Raw genomic sequence first — 19,060 nt, 5'->3', positions numbered from 1 at the left:
CCTAGCTGCGTGGCACGGGCCCTACGACATCGTTGAGCGGTAGGCGACGTCCATTATAAGGTCCGCCAACCGTCAAAGTTTCCGTGGGGGCAGACCATATCCTGACCCAACGACAAGCGCTCTGAGAGTTGGTCGAGTAGAATACGTCCGTGTCCTCCAAGGCGCCGGGGCACACGGATCTTGTGGAACATCATATACACACACGTCCGGGACAAAAAGTGTGTAAATGGCCATACCGGATACCAGAAGCACGGAGGGCGGCGGTCTAACGGGAAGTGACGACAATGCTAGAGATGGGGGTACTGGAGGAGTCCCAGAGTGAGTGGTCTAGCCCTATAGTGCTGGTACAAAAACCGGACGGAACTGTCTAATTCTGAAATGACTTCCGGGGCCTGAACGAGGTCAGTAAATTTGACGCCTACCCCATGCCCCAGGTGGACGAACTGATGAACCACTAGAGGGGAAGGCGATATACAGTTGAAACCGGAAGTTTACATACACTTAGGTTGGAGTTATTAAAACTTGTTTTTCAACCACTCCATAAATTTCTTGTTAACAAACTATAGTTTTGGCAAGTCGGTTAGGACATCTACTTTGTGCATGACACAAGTAATTTTTTCAACAATTGTTTACAGACAGATTATTTCACTTATAATTCCCTGTATCACAATTCCAGTGGGTCAGAAGTTTACATACACTAAGTTGACTCTGCCTTTAAACAGCTTGGAAAATTCCAGAAAATGATGTCATGGCTTTAGAAGCTTCTGATAGGCTAATTGACATCATTCGAGTCAATTGGGGGTGTACCTGTGGATGTATTTCAAGGCCTACCTTCAAACTCATTGCCTCTTTGCTTGGCATCATGGGAAAATCAAAATAAATTGTAGACCCCCACAAGTCTGGTTCATCCTTGGGAGCATTTTCCAAACGCCTGATGGTACCACGTTCATCTGTACAAATAATAGTACGCAAGTATTAACACCATGGGACCATGCAGCCATCATACCGCTTAGGAAGGAGACACGTTCTGTCTCCTAGAGATGAACGTACGTTGGTGTGAAAAGTGCAAATCAATCCCAGAACAACAGCAAAGGACCTTGTGAAGATGCTGGAGGAAACATGTACAAAAGTATCTATATCCACAGTAAAACGAGTCCGATATCAACACAACCTGAAAGGCCGCTCAGCAAGGAAGAAGCCACTGCTCCAAAACCGCCAAACTTCAAAGTTGTGTCAAAATGGTTTAAGGACAACAAAGTAAATGTATTGGAGTGGCCATCACAAAGCCCTGACCTCAATCCCATAGAAAATGTGTGGGCAGAACTGAAAAAGCGTGTGCGAGCAAGGAGGCCTACAAACCTGACAAACCTGACCTGAATTCACCCAACTTATTGTGGGAAGCTTGTGGAAGGCTACGCGAAATGTTTGACCCAATTTTTAAACAATTTAAAGGCAATGCTACCATATACTAATTGAGTGTATGTAAACTTCTGACTCACTGGGAATGTGATGAAAGAAATAGAAGCTGAAATAAATACTTCTCTCTGCTATTATTCTGACATTTCACATTCTTAAAATAAAGGGGTGATCCTAACAGACCTAAGACAGGGAATATGTACTATCATTAAATGTCAGGAATTGTGAAAAACTGAGTTTAAATGTATTTGGCTAAGGTGTATGTAAACTTCCGATTTCAACTGTACGTCAGCATCCTGGACCTGACGAAGGGGTACTGGCAGGTGCTGCTGGCAGCAGCCTCCCAGGAGAGGACGGCCTTCTCCACCCCGGGGGGGGCTATACCACTACCGGGTTCTTCCTTTTGGGCTCCACAGGGCCCCAGCAACCTTCCAGCGACTCATGGACAGTGTCCTGCGCCCACACCGTGAGTACGCTGCTGCTAATTTGTATGATATAATCATGCACAGTGACAGTTGGGTGTCCCATCTCTGTAGGCTACAGGTGGTGGTGGATGTGCTAAGGGATGCGGTGCTGACCGCGAACCCCCATAAGTGCAAGCTGGGCTACGCCAAGGTGGAGTACGTGGGCTATCTGGAAATGTGAAGCACCAAGAAAAAAAAAATGCCACCATTGGTGGATGGCCGGTCCCTCGAACCAATAGGCAGGTGAACATGTTCCTGGGGTTAGCAGGCTATTACAGTCTATTTGTACCTAACTTTGCCGCAATAGCTTCTCCCCACACAGACCTAGAGAAGGCACGCCTACCCCAGACGGTGTGATGGATGGAGGACACTGAGGCGGCATTCCAGGCCCTGAAGGACACGCTATGTTTTCACCCGGTACTCGCCACCCCGGACTTCTCAAAAAATCTCCTGGTCCACACCGACGCGTCTGACATGGGTGGAGGCCGTCTTGTCCCAAGAGCAGGAAGGCGAGGAGCACTCCATGTATGTCCTCCAGAGGGAAAAGTACTCGATTGCCGAGAAGGTGAAGTGGGTGCTGGACACCCTCAAGTATTACCTCCTTGGGAGGAATTTCACCTTGATTACCATGCCCGACTCGTGTGGATAGCAAGAGGTAAGAACACGAATGACCGCTTCACCCGCTGGTTCCTGTCCTTATAGTGATTCTCTTTCTCTGTTATCCACAGGTCGGGGGCCCGGAACGGCAATGCGGACGCCCTCTCCAGGAGGGACGAAAACCCAGTCCTAAGCACGCGCAAACCTAGTCCTGAGCACGCCTCCCGTCCGGTCGGGGGTGGGTTGGTATCCCGGGAGGTCTACCCCGGGGGTGGGTGATAGAGGGGAGGAACGTGCTGTGAGTACCCGGCTGGACACCCCGACGCTGATGGCACCAATTAGGGGTAATCATGGCTATGAAACCAACCTTACTGAAGCACATTGATAGTTATTCCTATCACTGTCTATTGGCCTCGGCCTACTCACAGGGGTCCTCTTAGGATCCCTCACCCTGAACCCATTTTCCTCTACTACTCTCTTCACTGCCTCAGCATATGACACCTGTACAACTCTGATCCTGGCAACCTCAACCTGCCTTTCTCTCATCGGACACTTCTGATCTCCAGCACCATTGGTACCCCTACAGTTAACGCACACAATTTTTTGCACCAATACTACACATTCCTTTGACTAATGCCCACCTGCACACTTACCACATCTAGGAATCTCCCTCCTACACACTGCTGCAACATGACCATAAGCTTGGCACCTAAAACACGAAAATGGGTTTGAAACAAAATCTCTCACAGGATAACTGACACATCCTAGTTTGACTTTGTCGGGTAAAGACTGCATCAAAACTCAGCAGGACAGACAGTATTGTCTCTGTTTCACCACGCTCTCTACCAGGTCTGTCACTCACTCGTGTGTCAATTTTTTGGGTAAAACACATGAGCATACAATCTGACTGGATAGGAATGTTAGGGGCTCGTTCTCCGCTCTGGTTCAGTGGTTGGCGGGGATGGACAGTACAGTGTAGGCTACTGTCTATGGTAGTACATTGCAGGAAGAAATATAGATAGAAGCATTGTATTGGAGGCCAAGCATTTGTTTCACCTGTCCAGATCAGTGTTGATGAAGACAAGGAGATAGACAACCCCTCTCAATGTGAAGCCCTTGGCCTAGTAGTGCATTGATCTGCATAGGCCAAAATGTTGTCAGAAGCTGTCTACTAACTATATTGGCAAGAAAAAAAAAACTTGTTTGCACCTTCATATATACTAGTCATTGGTTTGCACATATATCCTTCATCCATGCATCCTAGTGGAAACTCCTATGTGTAAGTCTGTTTTTTCCCTTGTGATTTTTCCACCCCTCCTTACCTTGAGGAAAAAGGGAGCCAACAACTAGTTGTACAATGCACCCTGTGGATTTCCATAGCTGTGATTTGCCCCCCCACCCCACCCCTACAAGGTACATGAATAAACATTCTGTTGTGTTCCTCTCAGTGGTAGACAACTAGACATTCTTACTCCTCTCACTCGATTACTGAGCATTCTGACCTTGGGTTTGCCTGTTAACATAAACAATAGATAAACAACAGAATATTTGACACTTGGTTAGATTTTTTTGTTGTTGCAGTCAACATTCACACACATTCCTATTTAGCTGTTATTCAATTCAAATGTATGCAGCAGTGGATGAGCAAAGTATATGAACATAGCTATTTTGCAATGTATAATCCATGCTAACCATATGTTACAAGGCCTAGCAATGTACCAGGATAGTCTGAACTATTCCTCATAAAGAAAAAAAGATTGAATGCTGCCATCTGCTGAGGTGCCTGACTACTAACTCAGGCATAGTTTATGCCAAAAAAGATTGAAAAAATTGTCTGGCCTACTTATTTACACAGCTATTTAAAACTAAACACTTTTCACTAAAACTTCATGATAACTAGTCAACAAGTTTGACCTTTTTATCCAAGGCTTCTATAATCTAGAGTAAATTTATTGTAGTCTCTCTAAACAAGTGCCTATTCATCAAAGCAATGTCTGAAAAAAAAGATGTATTGTATCAGTCAAAAGTTTGGACACACCTACTCATTCAAGGGTTTTTCTTTATTTTTTGTAACATTTCTACAATGTAGAATAATAGTGAAGACGTCATAACTGTGAAATAACACATATGGAATCACGTAGTAAGCAAAAAAGTGTTAAACAAATCAAAATATATTTTATATTCTTCAAAGTAGCCACCCTTTACCTTGATGACAGCTTTGCACACTCTTGGCATTCTCTCAACCAGCATCATGAGGTAGTCACCTTGAACGCATTTCAATTAAGTTTAGGTGTGCCTTGTTTTTGTGTGGAATTTCTTTCCTTCTTAATGCGTTTGAGCCAATCAGTTGTGTTGTGACAAGGTAGGGGTGGTGTACAGAAGATAGCCCTATTTGGTAAAAGACCAAGTCCATATTATGGCAAGAACAGCTCAAATAAGCAAAGAGAAACGATAGTCCATCATTACTATAAGACATGAAGGTCAGTCAATCCGGACAATTTCAAACACTTTGAAAGTTTCTTCAAGTGCAGTCGCAAAAACAATCAAGCGCTATGATGAAATTGGCTCTCATGAAGACCGCCACAGGAAAGGAAGACCCAGAGTTACCTCTGCTGCAGAGGATAAGTTCATTAAAGTTACCAGCCTCAGAACTTGCAGCCCAAATAAATGCTTCACAGATTTCAAGTAACAGACACATCTCAACATCAACTATTCAGAGGAGACTGCGTGAATCAGGCCTTCATGGTCGAATTGCTGCCAAAAAACACTACTAAATGACACCAATAAGAAGAAGAGACTTGCTTGGGCCAAGAAACACGAGCAATGGACATTAGAATGGTGGAAATCTGTCCTTTGGTCTGATGAATCCAAATTTTAGATTTTTGGTGCCAACTGCCGTGTCTTTGTGAGACGCAGAGTAGGTGAACGGATGATCTCTGCATGTGTGGTTCCCACCGTGAAGCATGGAGAAGGTGTAACGGTGTGAGGGTGCTTTGCTGGTGACACTGTGATTTATTTAGAATTCAAGGCACACTTAACCAGCATGGCTACCACAGCATTCTACAGTGATACACCATCCCATCTGGTTGGCACTTAGTGGGACTATCATTTGTTTTTCAACAGGACAATGACCCAACACACCTCCAGGCTGTGTAAGGGGTATTTGACCAAGAAGGAGAGTGATGGAGTGCTGCATTAGATGACCTGGCCTCCACAATCACCCGACCTCAACCCAATTGAGATGGTTTGGGATGAGCTGGACCGCAGAGTGAAGGAAAAGCAGCTAAAAAGTGCTCAGCATATGTGGGAACTCCTTCAAGACTGTTGGAAAAGCATTCCAGGTGCAGCTGGTTGAGAGAATGAGTGTGCAAAGCTGTCATCAAGGCAAAGGGTGGCTACTTTGAATAATCTAAAATCTTAAATTGATTTGGATTTGCATAACACTTTTTGGGTTACTACATTATTTCATATCTGTTATTTCATAGTTTTGATGTCTTCACTATTATTCTACAATGTAGTACAAATAATAAAGAAAAATCCTTGAATGAGTAGCTGTGTCCAAACTTTTGACTGTTACTGTATATGAAGTAACATGTTTAGCATTTTGTGGAGTCAATCTATTTGCAGACAAACTACTCAGACTACAAGTAAAATGTAATATCAACACTTTTTGAGGGTCTTTAAGATCTATGCAACATAAGGACTGTATACATTTTCAGAAAGATGTCAATACAGTCCCTGGAGAGAAGAAAATGGAGACCTCATCTGAAAGCAGGAATCAAAACCTCATTTTATTTTATATTTATTCCATAAACATTATTACAAAACTCAGCAAGTTACCAATATTACATTGTCACCATACAGGCTTGTTCACAAATATTTAAACCTTTGCAACAGTTACAACAAAACAAAATGATACTAGAATGATTTATAAAACAGCAATAAAATCACAAATATGTCTTTATTTCAGTTTTTCTTTTTCTTTTATCATACTTTTTACACTATAGCACTACACTCCCACAACAAGATTGGTCTGATTACAAAACTTCCGACAAAATGTTACAGCTTTTTTCCCCAGTGTTTTCCCTCTCTCCTTTTATAATTTTTTTTGTCATGTTTGTTATTTTGGTTTTTAAAACCAAAGGCATGTCATTATACATCCCTTTCACTGCCTATAAAGGCGAAAAAAGGGTATCCACATTTACAAATACTTCACAGCACTTTCTAAGAAAAATATACACTTAGAAAATATTTTACAAATTGGCACACTGAAAAATATACAAGATTCATGGAGGATGTCAGGAGTTATTTTGGAATCCATCTGGCAACAACTCTGACAATATTTATAAAGCTAAATATTATTTTCAACAAAAATGGCAAAACACAATTCTAATTAATGTCAAAATCATGGCAGAATTACATCAAACATAACAGTATCTTATACATTCATAAATAGGGCACAGAGGATTTCTTCATCCTTTTTTCAGTTACCTGTAAGTTCATTTGCTTTCAAGCACCTTTCACAGGCAGCTCAACAGTGGTACATCATATAAAACTCGTGTTGGAGAGGAAGCCAAATACATTCAATTAACAATGGGCAGGGATGATATAAGGCAGTCTACTCCACACCACCTGGTGGTGACACCTGTCCTGATCCCCAGTCTCAATGGCTAGCCTGGCAACTTGGAGAAGTTGGAGGGGAAGGGGGGTTTCGAGAGACAAAAGGTCTTCACAATAAATATTCGATCTCTGATGGATAGTATCAATTCATGTAAATTGAAATAAATTGTAGAAATCTAATACAGAGCTCCATGTTTGTGCAGTGGTAGGTGAATCCATGAGATTGCATGAGATTACATGAAGCAGTATACTAACCTTGAGTAGAGTACAAATTCAAACCTCAAGATTGAACTAACCTGTTAGAGCATAAAGATTTCTTATTGACACAGTGCTACTTTTTAGTTGCTGAAACAGCTTATGGCAGCTTTCCACAGGACCTATTTAATCCCCTTCTCTGTATCGCCATGCTGGCTGTTGATTTTGAGTTCAGATGGCAATCATTTCAAAGGAATGTATGAATGAAAAGACAGTCATTTGCATTTTGGTAAAAGGTGTATCACTGTCAGCTGCAGGTGCTTGGCAAACCGAATGAAGTGTAAGTTCTCTAGAATGTCGACCGGCCACCGAAGTCCAGAACCCCCACCCCCCAACCCTAACAAAAAGAACATGAAACAGCAAATATACATATAGATAGAAAATGTTTATACAGATACTTGTTCAACGTTTGGCACATAATTCCATTTTCAACTATTATAATTATCGTCATATTCTGCAAATAGTGCATATGTCTCTGTACAATAGCATTAACAAATTGCAATTCTGGGTACTTACTCCACTTCCCCTCCCACCTCCTCTCCCCAAACCATGGCAAAAAGCCAATGACAAATAATGCCATTTCAAGATATTAAGAAAATTAGGACAGTATGAGAAAGTCGTCTTATCGTTAATACAAAAATGTCCCTTTTTTATTCTGAAAAGTCTGGTTCCCAGCAGAACAGCGATACAGTTCTCCAACACCAGTAAAACATCCACAAATGGAATGGCTGGGTGGTATCAGTAATGATAGGACACTTCTATTGTTCCCTCATGACTAACTCTACTCCACTCTCGCTTTGTACACTGAAGGCAACCATTGACTAAATGTAAGGACGGACAACTTTTGAACTGTTATTTTAAACATTTGTGGAGAGCCACAAACTGAATTTTGACATTGTTAAGGAGGGGCAAGCTGTTCCGCTGAAATGGAGAATTGAAAAAACAAAGCAAACCATTAAGTATCACAAAAATGATTTTCAAAACATTTTCAAGGCAATTTTTCTTATTATACAAAAGTCAAACTTAAAGTAACAAAAAACAAAACAAACTAAAGACCAGGAAAGGTGAATCAAGCAGCAGTGTCAGAAACAAAAAGCAGCCACGGTAGTTCGAAATCACAGTCAAGCTAGAGACAATCAATCACACAATAGGTAGTTTCGCCGGAACAAATAAAAGCTCACATGCAAGTTGTTTCAGGGTAAAAGAAGGAGGTGGGGTAGTCAGGGTTAATGTCTTTGCCATGCAACACTTGGATTTAAGTCAAAAAGTGAGAGCAGTAAGGGAACCCAGGGAACTGAGCAAGAGGTGGGAGGAAATAGAGTGAGGGGGACGTATTTTGCAGCCACTGTTACAAAATATTACCTCAGTTTCTCATAAGAGGCCATCAGAGCTACGTTCTTGCTCGAGTCCCGCTTCCCTGTATTGTTTTCATCTCCAGCAAATTTTGCACTGGTTTTGTGACGGTACATTTTTTTGTGTGCGGGCCCACAGATGCCAGGTATACCGAGGCTGGACTTGTTGAACATGTTGCAGTCTAGAGTGAGAGGGGGGAAGAAGGGGTTTGAAGGAATGAACTTGGATTGGTTTTTGGCTCCCCTGCCAGTTGCCTTCCTACCCCTTCCTGCCCCAGGGGAGGTGGCATAACCACCCTTTTTCCTGACGTCAGCTGTTGTGCCCGCCAGGATTTTGAGTGTCTTAGTTTTAAGGCTGTTGGCCTCTGGAGGTTGACAGAGTCCAGAAATGGGGTCCCACAGTGGCTCGATGGACACCTTCATAAACCTCTCGACCTCTGCCATCCCAGAGACTATGTTGGACAGGATGTTGGAGGGCTCCTCAAACTCTCGCTGGTCGTCATCCACAGCACTGTTGTTGTTGTTGTTGCCGCCGTCTGCCCAGCCCCCACCGTGCTCCACCAGTAAAGGCCAGACTTCTGACAGTCCAGCAAGACCTTCACTTTCTTCACCTTTCGCCTTTGCCTTTGCATCAAGCAGGGCTTTTAGCTTTTTGGATGAACGAGAATTCTGTCTAGGGGCTTTGTTCTTCTCTGTCTTGGGGGCCCTTGGAGTCTTGGTTTTCTGTTTACTGGTCGTTTTCCTTTTTGACTTGGGACCTTTAGTTCGGCCTCCAATAGATTCAGCCTGCTCATCAAAGACGTCCGTGCCGTCAATTTTATCATCTAACCCTGTGCCATCATTGTCATTGAAAGTATGGAACTGGAACTGATGATTGTTTATCGCTCTGCCATCATGGTTTTGTTGTGGCAGGACATTACAGTCCCACTTAGTCCCATCAGGTGTAGTTGAGAGTGTCATGTCTCCTGTCTCTCCTTGAAACTCCCTGGCCTTTCCTAGGCTTTCCCTCATTTCTGGACCCATCACCTGTGGGGAGAGATTTGGTGTGTCGGGTGGCGACATCTCTGACAACGACGAGTGCCTGAACTTATCGGGGGTGAAGTTGGAGATGTCCAGTAGGTCTGTGGACTCCCTAAGGGGAGTGATTTCATCAGTACTTTGCTGGATCACCAGTTTGGGACTACAGTGGGCCAAGAAGTTCTCGTTCACATCCTCTTCACTCTCCTTCTCACAGGACTTGTGACTCATAGTGCTGTAGTTGCTAGAGGAGGCAGACAGTGAACCCATAGAGTCATAGCTGGCCAGCCTGCCGTTCTCTGTGTTTAGAGTGACTCTATGGAACTGCACCTGTTCCTCTTCAGCTGCCCGGCTGGCCTGTAGGGTTGAGTCTGGTCCTGGTGGCTCTTCAGGTAAATGTGCCTTATCATTCAGCAGTCTGTTGCCATCTACATTGACTTGACTATATCCTGACAACGGCAAGTTGTTTGTCATTGGCAAAGGCATGGCGTTGGAAAAGCCAGCAGATTCAGGTGGAATGTCAGATGTAAATGGTAGCTGTTCACCTCCAGACTGCCATGATATGTGAGTGAAGTTTGGCTCCATCTGATTGGAGTTAGAGGGGGACTGTTGGAGCTCGGACTCTGAGGGAGGAGATAGAACACAGCTCTGGGCCAGCTGTAGGTTAGTGAATGGATTCTCCTCCTGGTAGAGCCCATGGGGAAACTGTTGTCGGGGATTCTGCTGCTGCTGCTGCTGGGAGTAATATGAAAGTCCAGTGTTACTGGATGAGTCAGAGGCATCTAGTAATGTCTGTAGGTAGCCTCCGGGGATGACAGGTAGACCACTATTCACATTTACAGGATGGGTCATTGTGCTGGAAGAGGAGCAGGGGGCTGGTGTAAAAGTAGACTTTTCAGTGGGGTCGACACTGACAGTGGAGTCATCACAAAGCTGGGGGCTGCCTGCTTTAGAATAAACTATGTCAGGGTGCTGACTTGGGGATAGTGGGCCAACCTCTTGTAGGTGTACCACAGTTTTACCATCCTTCTGCTGAGCATCTGTCATTTTTTTCGACTTCAGTCTGGCCTCGCTTTTAAATTTCCTTATTTTCAAAATCTTATTTCCAAGTCTCTTCCCCTCCCTCTCTAGCGATCTGCTTTTTCCTGTCACACTTCCTTGGTCTAATCTAGCAGCACAGTCGGAGGTTGTTGTTGTTATTGATGCCATATCTGTACAGGCAGCCTGATCCTCAGCTGCTCGCACCTCTTGCTTGTGATCGGCGTGGTTTGGCGAGAGCTCTACAGTGTGAATTCTTTGAATCCGGACTCTATTTGCAATCCTGTATTTTCGTTTTGTCAGGCTAGAATTAAGGGAACGCCTGCAGCCATTCGGAAATCTGTTTTTATCACCAGCAGCCAGCCTGCGCTGCTCCTGCATTTCCTGGCGCCTCTTTTGCCAGTAGTCTTTCAGAGGGGCCATTCTCTGGTACTTATGAACTAAGTCCTTACTTAAGCTTACTGTTGTCTCTGACGTGTCAATTTTTCCAAGCTTTACTAACATGTGCTTCTCCCCTTTAAATCGGTTTATGATGATGTATTTGATTATCACCGGAGGCTCTTTTCGTGAGGATTTTCTCCTCTTCTTTGGACACCAGTCGTCATCCTCCTCTTTTTTTGGACCCATCGGCTGCTTCTCTTTTTTCTCCGTGTTCCTCTCACTCTCGATAGAATCCACGTCATACAGATAGTCGTCGCTGTATCTGACTTTCCTCTTGGACCTCAGCCCATAGCTCAGCTGACTAGAAGAGCTGGAGTTCTCCCTGGAGAGAAAGCAGTATTTCCGTTTGGTCTGGCAGGTGTCAAGGGAGGATCCAGTACAGGAGCTGTCATCGCTGTACTCTCCAGAGTCCTCTGTGGAGTTGTTGAAGTCAAACAGGTAGCTGCTCTCTGGACTGACATTTGGCATCACTTCAGCAGAGCTGCTGCTGTTGTTTTTGTCAACCTTTTCTCCAGCCGCCCAGACTTCGACCTTCTCTCCATTCACCTGCGGCACTTCAGCTTCCTTCTTCACTGCTCCCTCTCCCTCCTTTTTGGCCACGACACTCGGGAAGAAGTTGAACTGGGTTTCCTCCTGAATGGTGCTGGTCTTCTCTCGGACGTTGTCCTGGAAGGACTCGTAGCGTATCTTCAGCGAGCACACGTCGCTGCCCAGGGTGGAGTCCTCATCATCAAACATATAGTTGTCTACGTCCTCTTCTGAGAAGAGGTTTACAGAGAGCTCGTTCTTAGAGCAGAGGTCCAGCAGCTCGATCTTACTCTCGCTGATAAAGGACTCAAAGCAGCCCCAGTCCTGGCTGGAGTTGGCCAGCAGAGCCTCCTCACCGTTGCACTTGTCCAGGAGCAGGCCTTCGTAGATACTCTTTGACGTGGCATCCTCCGAGTCACTGTCCTCCGCTGACTTCTCCTCATCTGTCTTCTCCACCTCCCTGACCTTGTGCTCTGGGTAGCTGAGGAGCTGGTCTGAGAGCAGCTGATCCCCGTAGCGGATACCAGAACTCATGCACTGCATGGCCATGTCAGGACAGGAGACAGGACAGGGGTCATAGTCCCGGCCCAGGCCCAGCCCTGGCTCAGGCTCTGTAGCGTCCTTGCTCTCGATGAAGCAGCCCAGGCAGGTGCGGCTCTGTGGCATAAGGCAGTCCCCCCCAGACAGGGCCGAGACACTCCCTGTCTCCATCATGGTGAAGGCAGCCTTGTCACTACAGTCCTCTGGAAGAGCCCAGTGACTCACCAACTTGGTGGAGCAGGAGGAGGTGAGGGAGATGGTGTGAGTGGAGGAGGAGTCATCAGCAGTAGTGGTGCTGGGCTCAGGGGTCTCTGTTGGGCTCAGAGGTGAGGATGGGCTCAGTGAGGTCCTCTCACTCTCAGGGCATCCTTTTGGTGGATTGGCTTTAGGAGGGGTGCCGGGACTGTCTAGCTTCAAAGAACTGTCCTGGTTGTGTGATTCTGTAGAGCGGAACAAAGAGATAGTATCAGATATCAACTAATTCCTTTGTGAACTCACTGATGGACAATGTGAGAGTACTTTAACATACTGTATTTCCTATATAAGATTACATTTTAATATACTATACTATTTCCTTTCTTTAATTATTTTTCATTTTCAGCTCAATGTACACAGTGTACAAAACATTAGGAACACCTTCCTAATATTGAGTTGCACTCCCGTTTGCCATCAGAACAGCCTCAATTCTTCTCTGCATGGGTTCTACAAGGTGTTGAAAGTGTTCCACAGGGTCGCTGGCCCATGTTGACTCCAATGCTTCCAACAGTTGTGTCAAGTTGGCTGGATGTCCTTTGGGTGGTGGACCATTCTTGATACATACAGGAAACTGTTGAGCGTGAAATACCCAGCAGCGTTACAGTTCTTGACTTAAACCGCCATACCTGGCATCTACAACCATACCCCGTTCAAAGGCACTTAAATATTTTGTCTTGCCCATTCATCCTCAGTGGCACACATACACAATCCATGTCTCACTTGTCTCAAGGCTTAAAACTCATTCTTTAACCTATCCTCCCCTTCATCTACAATGATTGAAGTGGATTTAACAAGTGACATCAATAAGAGATCATAGTTTTCCCCTGGATTCATCTGGTCAGTCATGGAAAGAGCAGGTGTTCATAATGTTTTGTACACTCAGTGTATGTTCCTAGCCTATCTTACAGTTTGTAAAATACACAGGTCATGTTTTTTTCAAACAGGCTGCACAAAGTAATAATTTTGTACAAAGACGAGGCATATTAGAGCTAATTTAAGCTGAAAAGGGGAATTCAGCTTTTTCTTGAGAAAAATGAAATGCTCATCATTAATCATCATCATTGTGTTTCTTGTGCTCTATAATTTGTGATAAGAATGCAATGAGAATAAAATAAAAGCCATAATAGAAAGTAATCATGGGACAAATTTTGTGGAAATATAGAAATCATTAGCCTATTTGTTCAATCTTAAATAAGGCCTTTTCTATTACTCTGATTGAACATCTTTATGTTGATGTATTTACAGGATGAATGGAAGGAATGACAAAAGTAATAACCTTTCCCCTCCTCTGTGTGAGTGGTCTTTACCCTTTGACATTCAGGGTCGTTAAGGATGGGAGTGTCGTGGGAAAGGATGATAAGTTCTTTCAGAATTAAAAAACGGACGAAAACATTCCACACATTCATTAGACCGTCTCTGAGCATTAAAACCAGTAGCAAAGGTTAAGGTCACTAAATATCAAGGCTGAGGCTTCTTGCCTTACAGCTTTGTGAAGGTCACAGCCGAGGTAAATAGCGGAGGAGGTGAAAACCATGCGTACTGTAGCATCTTGTTCCATATAAGAACTCGTGCTTTGATTGTGACATAATGTACCGTGATAATGTAGCAGCATTCCCTCTGTTCCTTCATAAAAACACATTGTAAAATGCTATAACATACAGTACAATATGATGCAATATAGCTACACCTGTGGAGAAGAATTAGATCTTGGTGTGTCCATTCCCTTTTTTATTTTTATTCAAGTAGGCCTAATGTGTTTCTAGCAAAGCAACATACACATGTCTTTACCATTCTCGTCCGCTTTGCTGATCTGTTCCAGGTTTGAAGCCAGCACAGCAAAGTTGGGTTCTTGAAAAACATCCATCAATTTAGCGTGGTTCTTGTCCCTTACATTATTACCACTATCCAACCTGCAGAAGAAAAACACAAGACACATGAAAACACTGATGCTGACCAAAGGAAAAGGTATATTATGTCATCATAATAATATATACTGCCATGCAAATCCATGTTGACTCTCGCCTTTCTCAACTGCTGCATGAGCAGCTACTCTTCCTGGGGCTTCAAAAGAGGCTAGGGAATATTCGGGATGCTATATTTCTACCTTTAGCCCAAGATTCTACTCTTTGTTCCTGTAAAATATATGTCCCCATCTATGGGCTACCAAGGGATATTGTTTTGGGCACCATTATTAGAGACTGCCTTATACTGTATCTAGTAGGCTTTTAAACACCCGAGCCTCAGTCTGCATGCAAATTGCAGGCACATCCTCCTGGCCTTTTGTTGATCGCTTGATGTGTTTCTCGTCTCAAAACTCCTCAATAACATGCTTGCTGAATGAGAATTGTTCTAAGCAAATGTCAGAAGTAACAATTGTATAAAATCATGTCCCAAAAAATATTACATTTTCCTAGCTCTCTAACTCTCTTGTTCACGCTCTCAAACTCCCCATCCTCCTCCCACTATCCCTTTTCTTGCAGCCAGGGAGAAAAAACAAATGGCCAGATTAATGGAGACGGAGAAGAAGCAATAAGAGGTTGCATAAAATTAGCCCTATGTCCAACGATCATGTCCAATTTAACACATTATTAAGCCATGTTGTTTCTCCTCGAGGCAATTTGCGACAAAGGTTTGTGAGCCGCATGAAACAAGACTCTCTGCCAGCGCAGTGCTGACTCACTGCCAGCTAGAACGATACTGTTAACCTGGCCTGGCTCGCTGTGTCATTAACCTGGGCCTCTGTCTGTGTTAACCTGGCCTGGTTCTCTGTGTCATTAACCTGGGCCTCGGTCTGTTTTAACCTGGCCATGGGTCTGTGATAACCTGACCATGGGTCTCTGTGATAACCTGGCCATGGGTCTCTGTGATAACCTGACCATGGGTCTCTGTGATAACCTGACCATGGGTCTCTGTGATAACCTGGCCATGGGTCTGTGTGTTAACCTGGCCATGGGTCTGTGTGTTAACCTGGCCATGGGTCTGTGTGTTAACCTGACCATGGGTCTCTGTGATAACCTGACCATGGGTCTCTGTGATAACCTGGACATGGGTCTGTGTGTTAACCTGACCAGGGGTCTGTGTCTACCACTGTGCCCTAATCTTACTGGGAAGACTCTAGTCAGTATGAGTCATTGGTAAGCAGTTTGAAAATCTTAACATTAGAATTGTTGAATCTCAGCACTGCATAGAGAGGGACCATTGGAAACATAGTAGTATAGGGAGAGAGTTTGCAGAGACATGAAAAATTATTCAGTGGGAGATGCTCAGCATCTTTTTACAACTAAAAACAACACCTGGCGGGCCCAAGATGACAAATGCGTGAAAGTATAACTGCCAGACTTGAATCCATTACTGGCATGGGGTAGCATCTGTGGTTATCAGACCCTTGTGAGGCACATTCAATTTATTTTTTTCCATTTCTGTATGCAGAGAAAAGGAAAACACATCCCATCATATGAAACGAAATGATGTTATTTCTAAGAGGCCCAGGTTATCAGAGCTCTCTCTCTGCTCAGAGTGCGGGCCATTGGCCCAGAGGCTCTGAGGTGATTAAACAGAAGGGATCACTGCTAATGCAGGAGATTCACTTTCAGTCCACATCCACATCACCTGATCCATCTGCTGCAATCAGGGCTCTAAATGGGAGTATATGTGACACTGAGTCTTTCTTCTCAGGAGGAACAACTGAATCCCGAGAGAAACACTGAAATCACAATTTTATATGAACCAGAAATCAGCCAAATGGTGGTGCTGGGCTACAGCATAGCAAACATAACGTATGATTGACCAGTTTCACTTAAAATAATGAAACACTACAGTATGGGTTTGTAGTAGGGCATAGCAGTACACCATTGCAGAGGTATGATGATGTTATAGAAAATGATAAGTCTTCAATAATTCAACTTTCAAAATCCTACAGAGCACTACGTCAACCACTGCATAGTTACTGTATATTTGACTATATTACATCATACTGCACTCTGCATGCACTCATTCCTTTGTTTGAAGCCATATTGAGCAAAACTTGGAAAAACAGTGTGTTCTTAGCTGCTGAGCAAGGGAATAAAAACACATCTTAAATGTTGCTTATTGGTTTAATTTACTTGAGGCCACATACAGTAGATTAAGTGTATGAGGGGCTGTAGGCACCTAATTAATAATAGATGCATACTAGGGCTGGGAAATGCCAGGGACCTCACCATACGATATTATTGCGATACTTAGTTGCCGATACGATATGTATTGCGATTCGATACTGTGATTTTATTAGGAATCGATGTTTCAAACATATTGCTCACCATATGTCTGCTGCAAACGAGTTTTGATCAGTCTGTCACTTCGGTATGAATGATTCAGGAGAAGGGCGCAGGAATGCATAATAGGGTTTTTATTACACCCAAATTACGGCGTGCCGTGCAAGGGCACGGGGAAGAAGACCAAACAAACATGTATACAACACACAGGGTTGAAACCCAAACAAAAGAGCGAGGAGTACCTCGAATAAATAACACAAGCGCACAATGATTAACACACAGGACAAGACCCGTAATCATCTACGCAATCCACAATGGCACGAAAGCCAGAACACACAGCATAGGTACTCACACGAGCCAACAGACATCGTATCAATAATCGACAGCCCAATGGAAACCAAAGGGCACAGTTATACAAGTACTAATCAGTGGGAACAGGGGACAGGTGTGCGTAATGAAAGTTCCGGAGGGATCCGTGACAGTACCCCCTCCCTGACGCACCTCACCAGCAGCACATGACACCGGCCTCGCGGACGATCACAGGAACGCAGTGCGGGTCGATCAGGACCCGATGCAGCTGACCAGTAATAGTGGCGTCGGACGGACCGGTTGTGGCGGCGCTGGACGGGCCAGTTGTGGCTGCTGAAGTGGCGTCGTCGGACGGACTCGTTGAGGCGACGTCGGACATCGTTGGACAGGCCATTCCCACTGTCTCCCTTAATGGTTGATTATTCTATCACGTTAGCATGAAGGAGCGGGAGACAGATGCAGGAATGCGTAATATTTTTTTTTATTAAGCCCAAATTACGGCGTGCCGTGTAAAGGCACGGGGACGAAGACCAAACAAACATTTAACAAAACACAGGGTAGAAAGCCAAAACAAGTACCTCGAATAAATAACACGCACACAATGATTAACTTCTTATGGATGAGGGGCAGTATTGAGTAGCTTGGATGAATAAGGTGCCCAGAGTAAACTGCCTGCTACTCAGGCCCAGAAGCTAAGACATGCATATTATTAGTAGATTTGGATAGAAAACACTCTGAAGTTTCTAAAACTGTTTGAATGATGTCTGTGAGTATAACAGAACTTATATGTCAGGGAAAAACCTGAGAAAAAATTCCAACCAGGAAGTGGTAAATCTGAGGTTTGTAGGTTTTCAAGTCTTTGCCTATCCAATATACAGTGGAAATGTGGTCCGATTGCACTTCCTAAGGCTGCCACTAGATGTCAACAGTCTTTAGAACCTTGTTTCAGGCTTCTACTGTGAAGGAGGAGAGAATAAGAGCTGATTGAGTAAGGGGTCTGCCAGAAGGCCATGAGCTCAGTCAGGCGCGCTTCCGTGAGAGGTAGCTGCGTTCCATTGCATTTCTAAAGACAAAGGAATTCTCCGGTTGAAACATTATTGAAGATTTATGTTAAAAACATCCTAAAGATTGATTCTATACATCGTTTGACATGTTTCTACAAAATGTAATGGAATTTTTTGACATTTTGTCTGGCCTGCGCCTTGTGAATTTGGATTTGTGAACTAAAAGGAGGTATTTGGACATAAATGATGGACTTTATCGAACAAAACAAACATTTATTGTGGAACTAGGATTCCTGGGAGTGCATTCTGATGAAGATCATCAAAGGTAAGTGAATATTTATAATGCTATTTCTGACTTCTGTTGACTCCACAACATGGCGGATATCTGTATGGCTTGTTTTGGTCTCTGAGTGCTGTACTCAGATTATTGCATGGTGTGCTTTTTCGGTAAAGCTTTTTTGAAATCTGACACAGCGGTTGCATTAAGGAGAAGTTTATCTAAAGTTCCATGCATAACACTTGTATCTTTTATCAATGTTTATTATGAGTATTTCTGTAAATTGATGTGGCTCTCTGCAAAAACACCGGATTTTTTGGAAGCAAAACATTACTGAACGTAACGCGCCAATGTAAACTGAGATATTTGGATATAAATATGAACTTTATCGAAAAAAAACATACATGTATTGTGTAACATGAAGTCCTATGAGTGTCATCTGATGAAGATCATCAAAGGTTAGTGATTAATTTTATCTACATTTCTGCCTTTTATGACTCCTCTCTTTGGCTGGAAAAATGGCTGTGTTTTTCTGTGACTAGGTACTGACCTAACATAATCAGATGGTGTGCTTTCGTCGTAAAGCCTTTTTGAAATCGGACACTGTGGTGGGATTAACAACAAGTTTATCTTTAAAATGGTGTAAAATACTTGTATGTTTGAGGAATTTTAATTATGAGATTTCTGTTGTTTG

General features: G+C 43.7%; 1 protein-coding gene across 1 annotated transcript; it reads right to left on the bottom strand.

The window, feature by feature from the left end:
* Positions 1–8,710: 8,710 nt before the first annotated feature.
* LOC120057488 (neurite extension and migration factor-like) lies at positions 8,711–17,464 on the bottom strand. Its single transcript, XM_039006090.1, has 3 exons — positions 17,283–17,464; positions 14,312–14,433; positions 8,711–12,708 (listed from the first exon to the last, which is right to left on the bottom strand). The coding sequence occupies exons 1-3, from the start codon at positions 17,462–17,464 to the stop codon at positions 8,711–8,713; spliced, it is 4,302 nt and encodes a 1,433-aa protein (XP_038862018.1).
* Positions 17,465–19,060: the final 1,596 nt, after the last annotated feature.

Source organism: Salvelinus namaycush, chromosome 12 (assembly GCF_016432855.1).
Source record: "Salvelinus namaycush isolate Seneca chromosome 12, SaNama_1.0, whole genome shotgun sequence".
Classification (NCBI taxonomy): domain Eukaryota; kingdom Metazoa; phylum Chordata; class Actinopteri; order Salmoniformes; family Salmonidae; genus Salvelinus; species Salvelinus namaycush.
Note: the sequence above shows the minus strand (reverse complement) of the source record. Positions and strands in the feature narration are given on the sequence as shown.

What these genes read in the sequence shown, in the direction of transcription:
- LOC120057488 (XM_039006090.1), bottom strand. Translation starts at nt 17,464, where the DNA reads ATGTCCGACGTCGCCTCAACGAGTCCGTCCGACGACGCCACTTCAGCA. An exon ending in GCCGGTGTCATGTGCTGCTG is followed by an intron (nt 14,434 to 17,282) that starts GTGAGGTGCGTC and finishes TTTCTTCTGCAG; the next exon opens with GTTGGATAGTGGTAATAATG. An exon ending in CAGCAAAGCGGACGAGAATG is followed by an intron (nt 12,709 to 14,311) that starts GTAAAGACATGT and finishes TCCGCTCTACAG; the next exon opens with AATCACACAACCAGGACAGT.